Below are 8,936 nucleotides of genomic sequence, written 5' to 3' on the forward strand. Positions count from 1 at the left end.
TTATTCCAAATTTTCATCAAACTGTTATTTTATTTAGACAAAATAAAGATTAAAGGTAAAATGATCATTTTTAACATTCAGATTATTATTTAACACAACAATCAAATAACAATTTATTTATTAATATACAGATAATAATATCTATACAGGTTTTAATAAAAAACGAATGGAAGAGCACTAAATATCTTTCTATACATCGAAGACATGTCAAGAAGGCTTTTAAAAATTATCATTTTATTTAAAAGACAGAAAAAACAAGAAACAATTCAATACGATCGTCGCCTCTTTCCCCTTCCTTCGAAACAAATTCCAAAGAACCCTAGCAATCCACCCCCGTCCTTCCTCTCGCCTCCTCCCTCCGTCACATCTCCACCACGCTACGTCGCCTCTTCCCTTTTCTTCACCGGTTGTCCTTCGTCTCTATCACGCTTCTCTCCAACATCGTTCTCCAACTTGGTAAGTTCATTTGATTTTTAATTTGCTGTTTGATGTTAGATTTACTGAGTGTAGATCTAATGAAAGTTTGTTCACTGTTGACTGTTAATTTTACGGGTTTGATTGTTAATTTCAGTATTTCAATTTATGTTCAACTGTTTATTGTAATTTTATAGGAAGAAGCGAATATGATTGTATACTAGCTAACAGGTTCGATCGATAAAGCATGCCAACTGTCCTGGAACCTGCTCTACTCGAGCTTCTTCAAAACGTTAAAAACTTCTTTAAAACTAGCTTGGCTTGTTTAAATCTCAAACGAGCTGGAGTTTTGCCAGGCTAGATCCTACTTGGCGCAATTGGATTATAGACCTAATAAGCATGCAGGAATGAAATTGCTTGTCAAGCTTTATCATGCGTTTGTAGATTCATTAATGAATAAGGTCTTAATATTGATTTTAGATGGAATGTTTAAACAAATTGTGCATTTTTGGTGGTTACAGGATCATGTTCATGGCAAGCATCGGAACATCAATCGGAAATTGATTTACAGGTATATTGATTATTTTGACAATATACTGTGCTGCTAATAGTGTTCAAATGTTCATACACCTTCTAATGCACTTTGGTGCTATATTGCTTGATCATATTTAATATCATACCGTGCTGAGAAGTAATGTGTTTGTACACTTACAAATGCAGTTTGTTGCTATATTGCATTAAGAAACATGGACTCAGACTTGCATTCTCCTTCAAATAGTGCTGGAGCTAAAGCCGCATTTCATAAGCCTTCCAATGATCCTTCAAACAGAAAATATCGACGTAGGTCTCCAGTGAGCGGCTCTTCTTCATCCGATGGTTAGTTTTTTCTACTTGGAGTGTTACCATATATTCTAATTTTTGTCATGGATTCTGATAAGAAAGCGCTAGACGGGAAGTGGTGTTTCCAGTAGCGGACAGGTGAGTAACGCGTAAGAACCTGCCTTTAGGAAGGGAACAACAGCTGGAAACGGATGGACCATTAAGTAATCTAATATACTAACATCTCCTCAATAGCAAATTCAGGGAATTCAAAAATTGTAGTTGTTTCTGTTTTATGTCTTCGTGGGTTAACTGATCGTGTTGGTAACATGTTAGTTGGAGGCATGTGTTCGTTAAAAGTTAGCATGCCTTGGACCTGTCAGTTACCTTGTATATGTTAGTTTCTTGGATGATCTCATGTCAAGTTAATATAATTTTAGAAAATGTTAGTTGTAACTTCACTAATTATACCCCTTGTTTCTTTAAGAAATAGGGGTTCCCGGATAAGTTGAGTAGGTCAAGAGTATCATGGTGTATATATCAATTACATGGATTTTTCCCCCATTTTGCACATGAATGGAGTAAGCATTGAGAGTAATTGGCGTTGCTTTGGTCATTATTGAGATAAAGACTTGATTCAGTTTGTAGGTATTATTAAATGGTCAATATATTGTGCTTCGTACCCATCTAGAAGCTAATGGTGCCTATGGGAACTTTTTTGTTTGTTCACAGTGATGTTTGAGGGAATTGCTTGGTGGTTTAAAAGTCTAGTTACTTTTTTGTATTTTGAGTTATATTAATCAAGTTGTCGTGGCAAAATTTCTCTCATGACTTGGTTTATGAATATGGTTGTAATCTTAGATGAATCATTTGATGCCTATACTCTCAAGTCTCGACAAAACGACAATGTTTGAAGCAGAATTTGTATAAACCAAACAAAAGCAACCTAACCAAGCCCAGCATATCCCACCTGGAGGTGGGGTATGGGGAGAATGAGACGTACACGTAGCTGCCCGCTACTCCAAAGAGTAGAGCGGCTGTTTCCGTGAAGACCCCTGGCTTGTGCAGAGTGTGCGGAGAGAACAAAGTGAGGATAAATCTAGCTCAAAGATTTTGAGGAAAAGGAACATAAGAAGAACAAGAAAGTAAGCGACAAAAATTAAGTAGACACACAAACAAAATATACAGACAGAAGCATGTACAAGAAAAACATAACCAGGGTAGGAAGGACTTCACACCCTTAGTCTGACTTGGGATTCATGTGGTCTAACTTGCTTGGGGCTGAAGTTGGCTATTGGAATTTAACTTGTTATAATGTTATGAGAATTTTTTTAACATGTTGCTGCTATAATTTTTCTTTACACAAGCGACTCTAAAAAGCTTGTCGTGACTCGTGTGTCTGTTCATTAATTAATCAAGATGGACTTCCCTAGTACCCTGAATATGTATTGATAGATGTCAAGGTTTTTCTACTCCACTTGTGCAATTTTTTCATACGGAGTATAAATGTTGTTGTTATTATTATTATTGTTATCAATAATTGCATAAGTTCTTGTTGTTTTAGAAGGTTAATTATAGTCATCATCTCATTTGTGTGAAGTCATGGATGCATTTGGAGATTCAATGTATGCTACATTGAGTGCTCAGATACCAGCCAATAACATGGTTTGACTTGCAGGGGAGCCTGTTCGTGAGCGTAGTTCTACCCCTGCCCGTTCCTGGGATGACAATGCTAAACACAACGATAACCGCCAAAGGAAGGATGACAGGAGGGACATTGATAGGGATCAGAAAAGAAGCCGTTACAGCAGGGATGGTGGTTCTAACAGAAATGCTGATCGAAGATCTTATAATGATCGTAGGCATGATGATTATAAAAGACGTGAAAAGTATGCAGAGGAAGATCAGAAGAACTTCCATAAGTCATCCCCACGTACAAAGAGTGGCAGTGGCAGTCATGGCAGCTATAGTGATCATGCTAGAAGAGAATTTGAGCAAAACAGATCAAGAGATAATGTCGATAAGCACTCCCGAGATAGATCAGATGGTTCAGGACATAGAAGTAGGGACAGGGATAGAGAGGCCTCATCGCTTGAGTATCAGAAGAAGTATAAGGATTCATCATCTGACAGAGGTGGATCTGGTAAGAGGCAGACCAACTTCAAAGCAGAAGAAGTCAGGTCTGGGGAAGGGGATAAGCATAAAAAGGATGATGCCAGGGAGGAAAAAAGAGACTACCCAAGGACTTTGAAGGATGGGAAAAGTGAATCCTTATCTACCCATGAGGAGCCCAGGGGCCATCGATCTGGACATCATCATAAAGACACTTCCTGGAGGGATTCTAAGGAGCTGGATGACCCCAAATACACAAGGGATGGGAAGGGAAAGTCTTATGATCAGGAGCCTAGGGGACTAAAGGACCGACATTTTAAGGAACCTAGAGAGCTGCTTGATGATAAAAAAGTTTTAGCTACAAAGAAGTCAAAGTTTAGCATGGATAAAGATACCGAGTATAGCAAGGATGGTAGTTCCTGTTACTAACTTCTTAATTGTTTCCTTAATTTTAAGCATTCCATAATCACCTCTCTTTTTTAATTATGAATTCTTTAATATAGCTATAAAGCATGCAACTATATCCAATGAAGTCCAGTCTTCAAGTTTAAAACAAGGTCAGAACTTTGTTGGTAAAGCTAATGCAGAGCAAGACTGTGTGAAAGAGTCTGATATAGATGCTGCAAAAATAGCTGCAATGAAGGCTGCAGAACTAGGTATGTTTTTGTTGTGAAATATGATATTTTGCAAAGTTCTAGAATGAAGCTCATACCTTACTCCATGAAACTGCTGACAGCAGCAGCTGCTGTCGTTATTACTTATGATTATCTACGCTCCTAGATTTAAGGATTGTTACCTCCTGTGTCTTGCAATTTATGTGTTACCTCATAAAGCTTGTTCAGGCTGCTGTTGCTGCTGCTTTGACTAGTTTCCCGGAAATACTGTACTACTTAATACCAGAATGCTTTCACTTGCTTTTCTTGTTATTTGGAGAAAGAGAAGTGAGTTGCGGTTCTTAGGTCAATTTTGAAGTTCTACAAATCTGAGAAGAAATTAGTCAACTATGCCTTTTGTTTTTGGGTTTGTTCTAAAATTCACCGAATATTACTCTGTTTTGCAATGATAGACAACTCCAATTGGGTAAGTTCAAAGCCTCTGCAAATGTGATTGGAAAACCAAGATCTGTGCAAACCAATTTGTAAAAGGTGTTTCTGGATTTGCAACTTTTACCTTTATTCCTCCTGCCATTTTACACCTCTGTTCTAGTTTTTGGTAGGGAGATCAACTTGATTGAAAAAGTTCAAGAGCTTTGTGTGTCTAAAAGAGTGGCACATCGGAAAGGTGGGAACCAATTTTTTAAAAGAGTGTCTAAAAGAGTGGCACAATACATCGTACCATACGTCTTCGAGATGCACACCTTTCAAAGCTTTATATGGCTGAGACCCTCCGAAACTATGCCGAACTCTACTTGGGAGTACTGGGGTATCTTTCCTTGAGGAACAACTGCTGTATCGGGATGCAATACTCGATAAACTACGTGCTTACCTGCTTCGAGCTCAGCAACTCATGAAACAAGTGGCTGATAAGTCTCGAAGGGAGGTTGAATTCAAAGTGGGTGATATGGTTTACCTCAAGCTTTGGCCGTATAGGCAAAAGTCGATGGCAAGAAGGCCTTTTTGTAAGCTAGCCTCTCGTTACTATAGACAATTTTGCATTATAGAGCGAATTGGTAAGGTGGCGTATAAGTTGCAATTTCCAAAGATGGCTCGCATCCACCCCGTTTTCTATATGTTACAGCTGAAGGAAGCTGTAGGAGATCAGAACGTGTCCTCAACCTTGCCTCCTCAATTGACTGAGGATGTGGAGTTAGAAGTAATACCTGAAACCCTGTTAGATGTTCGTTCGAGTTGCGCATGATTAACATTTCGCTTCAACTTGAGGAGGAGTGTTAAATATAGCTAAGTTTAGTTTACCTTTCTATAGAGTAGTATTAGTATTTCCCTGTTTAGGTTTCTTGATCTTATATAATATATATTGTAATCTCCTTTAGAAAGAAAACACACAACAATTACCAGATTTGAGTAATAACAGTTCACAACAGTATATGAGCTCAACTAATTTGGATAGGCCTTTTAGTTGAGGAGTAGCCAAGGAAACACCTCTTGAGATGTTTTAGTCAACTTGGAATTTGGATGCAGTGCTTAGACCATGTGGAGTTCTATGAGGATATTACAAAAGGTATGGGTGAGCAAGATTTAAATGGTGAAATAGTTAAAAGAGATTGTGCATTTGGAATTTGCCAGAGGACTTGTTTTTAAACAAGTGTTCGTGGAAGGATGATTTTCATGACTGTTTGTGCCCGGGGCTGTTGGGTGGGTGCAACAGTAGACCTATTTTTTCTGTTTATATTCGTTTCCATTTTCAGATACTCTATAACTAGTTTGAGAATAAAGGCTTGTTACGGGGAACAAACATAGATATCGTGTCTTTTGTGAAAGTTTTATGATCAAAGTGATTTTATTTTTAAGGATAATTGTTGATGACATCTGAATTACTTTAAGTAGTTGGGCTATAAACCTTGCTGCTATCTAATTATGTTCTCATTGCAGGCGTTCGTTTGCATCACAATAATTTAGTTTATCCAAGTGATCACGGTAGCACATAGCTTGGACTTTGAACTGGGATTTATTATTATTATTATTATATTTGTTAATTTTACTATATGCCAGAAGGCAATCAATTTAAACAATTGTGTGAGAAGGTTATCCTCCTAAATAATCCGTGTATGTCCTATTTGCTGGCTAGTATCTTGCTTGATTGGTTGGTACCAACTATAAGGGAGAACTTTAGTCTTGGCATGTGCTCTCCTTTTTGTAAAAATATAGTATTTTAGCTGTGTACACTTGGGGCTTAAGGCCTAGTAGGAAATTAATATAATCCAATAGGGGTCTTCATTAAAGGTGTATTCTTATAATTTTTGTGAATCTTATAGTTTTATGATTCATAATTCTTTTTTTTCCTTCCAATTTTTGTTTGTTGAACAGTGAATAGAAACCTGATTGGAACCGGGTTTATGTCAACTGACCAAAAGAAGAAGCTGTTATGGGGGAGTAAAAAGAGCACCGCTACTGAAGAGGTATCTTTCGGATATGCTACTCTCTGATTACATGTTTGCTTTATATCTTTCCCGGATGCTAGAATTCAGACATTTGACATTATTATCATCCAACATAAGTTGTATTCTGATTGTCTTTTTGTATGTTATTTCTTACTCTTACCAGCTTTTCAAAATTTTATCATATATGACTCTCTTTCACACACTTTACCCACCCTAGACCCCGCTTGCTTTGGTTTGGTTTGGTTTGGTTTAGAAGTTGTATTCTGATCTGGAAGAGTACTGAATCAATTAAGGATAGTGATCTATATGCATTCATGTTCTTTGTAAAACACTATAAACCGCTTGTAATTCAACAAATAAAACAAAAAGAGTTTAGAGACACGAGAAAGACAGGGAAAAAGAAAAAGATGGTCTTATTGATCCTTATATTTTCTTGTGCTTGCTTTTGTTTGTATGTTGGTGCTTATTCATAACTAGCGTTTTAAAACTTATAGTATCTGCCTTTCTTGTCACATATTCTTACATCTTCAAAGTCTTTTCTTTACATTTCCTCAAACTTTTAAGATGTACCAGGGTTTTCACGGTAACCACCACTCCACTATTTTGGGGTAGAGGTTAGATCTGCGTACGTTCATTTGGTTTGCTCAAAGGTAAGTTTGGTTTTTTGGTTGCCTGGTGCAGGCTGCTCATCGGTGGGATACATCCATGTTCTCTGATCGTGAACGACAAGAGAAGTTTAACAAACTCATGGTAATTTTCCATCACCCGTATTTTAGGGAGTTGGAGTTTTTTGATGATACTAACACATGTTTTAGAGTCTGAGGTTGCATTGGTACCTATTATGGCCAATTGTAGGGTGTGAAAGGGGTGGAGCAGAAACCAGAGGTGACCCAGAACACCAATCTTGCCGAAAAGCAGAAAGAGCTTCAGATGGACTTGGAGAAGCAGTACACGGCAGGCCTTCGTCGCAGAGATGGGCGAACTGTTGGTTTAGGGCTTTGAAGATGATTAGGTATCGAAACGAGTATCAGAGTCTGTTGTACTTATGCACCTGTCACATGTTTTATGCGATTAAACTATGTTACCGTTTGAAGATTCTGATTCTAATGACAACGTTAAAGAAAAGGTACCGCGTTAGCCGGCCGGATGATGTATTTGGTTGCATTTTCTTCTTCTCAGTGATTGGTCTTGACGTGGAGAGATTCAATCTCCCTTTTATTTAAAAAAAAAAAATCAATGGTCATGATTAGTTCATAAAGTTAACACAATGATTAAGGTTAACAAATGAACGTACACCTGTATATATATATATATATATATATATATATATATATATATATATATATGATTTAATCATTTGATAACTCCAAATTTTGAGATCCATTCTAAACCACATATTTTAATTGATTTATTGTATTTCATTAATTACTGAGATCCATTCTAAACCATATATTTTAATTGATTTATTGTATTTCATTAATTACTGTATTTTTTTGTTGATCGAATGGGTATACGGTGATGACAAGTGTGTTATCCATGTCTCGAAACCCATTTGTCAGTTTGAAATTATGTAAATGTTTGTGATTCATCTTGAATATGATTTATAAAGTTTAATGAATGTTCCTTGGTTTTGTATGAATCTGATAAAATCAATAGAGCACAAGGTGTTGATAATGTTGCTTCACATGGTGTTTCATAACCCAATAATGTACACGGTGTGTAATCATATGATGTCTACAAAGCGTTTTACAGCAAGTGTTCACAATGTTTATAAAACATGTGTAAGTTATGTGTTTGCAAAACATCCATTGTAAAATGGTAGGTTTAGTTTTATGGATGTTCACAATATATGTGGAGAGTCTTCACAAGGTTTAGTTTCATGGTGTTCACAATATATGTGTAGAGTATTCACATGACGTTCTCTAAGGTTGTAACAAAATATACACTAAAAAGTGGTAGGTTTAATTTTATGGATTAGTTAATTAGTGTTCACAAAAGTTTAGTGTTCGATGTGATGTTGGTGGCCGAAGGTGTTTGGCGATAAAGGAGAGAGGAGGGATGAAATTTACAAATATCTATAATGCCCTTCATTTAATTTTGTAATTCAAAATTACCAAAATTACTAAATTCCTTATTTAATATATTTAGTGGCTTAAAATGGACCTCACAGTTCATACAAATTGTCAAGTTCTTAAAATAAGACCCTATATATATGTATATATTATACCATATATAAATTATATTATATAATATTTATTTATTTTTAAAAGAAAATTAGTAGAAACATAAAAAGATTAAAATGCCCCTCACACTAACGAACTCTCTTAATGGGGGAGTGCTAATGACACCCCCTTAATAGGGAGTGTTGATTGCTTGGAAATTGTGCATTTCCAAAACATCAAATCGATTTAATAATATATTATATTTAATAATCATTGTTATTTAATATATATATATATATATATATATATTAAGTTATATATATGATATTTTTTTATTTATAAAATTATTATAATTTTATTATCTTCACTTA

At 36.0% G+C, this 8,936-nt stretch overlaps 1 protein-coding gene across 3 annotated transcripts; it reads left to right on the forward strand.

Annotated features, from left to right (window-relative positions):
- The first annotated feature begins 288 nt into the window (after positions 1-288).
- Positions 289-7,503, forward strand: LOC112518326 (arginine/serine-rich coiled-coil protein 2). Of its 3 annotated transcripts, XM_025125976.1 has the most exons (9): positions 289-456; positions 936-985; positions 1,135-1,290; positions 2,912-3,757; positions 3,849-4,001; positions 5,895-5,939; positions 6,330-6,421; positions 7,085-7,153; positions 7,259-7,503. In XM_025125976.1, the coding sequence occupies exons 3-9, from the start codon at positions 1,161-1,163 to the stop codon at positions 7,403-7,405; spliced, it is 1,482 nt and encodes a 493-aa protein (XP_024981744.1). In that variant the 5' UTR covers positions 289-456; positions 936-985; positions 1,135-1,160; the 3' UTR covers positions 7,406-7,503. The 3 variants fall into 3 exon arrangements, with proteins under 3 accessions (XP_024981744.1, XP_024981745.1, XP_024981746.1); XM_025125977.1 differs by lacking the exon at positions 5,895-5,939; XM_025125978.1 differs by lacking the exons at positions 7,085-7,153; positions 7,259-7,503 and adding an exon at positions 6,977-7,025.
- Positions 7,504-8,936: the final 1,433 nt, after the last annotated feature.

This window comes from Cynara cardunculus (genome assembly GCF_001531365.2).
Source record: "Cynara cardunculus var. scolymus isolate 2C chromosome LG 9, CcrdV1, whole genome shotgun sequence".
Taxonomy (NCBI): domain Eukaryota; kingdom Viridiplantae; phylum Streptophyta; class Magnoliopsida; order Asterales; family Asteraceae; genus Cynara; species Cynara cardunculus.

What these genes read in the sequence shown, in the direction of transcription:
- LOC112518326 (XM_025125976.1), top strand. Translation starts at nt 1,161, where the DNA reads ATGGACTCAGACTTGCATTCTCCTTCAAATAGTGCTGGAGCTAAAGCC. An exon ending in AGTTTATCCAAGTGATCACG is followed by an intron (nt 5,940 to 6,329) that starts GTAGCACATAGC and finishes TTTGTTGAACAG; the next exon opens with TGAATAGAAACCTGATTGGA. An exon ending in AGAGCACCGCTACTGAAGAG is followed by an intron (nt 6,422 to 7,084) that starts GTATCTTTCGGA and finishes TGCCTGGTGCAG; the next exon opens with GCTGCTCATCGGTGGGATAC.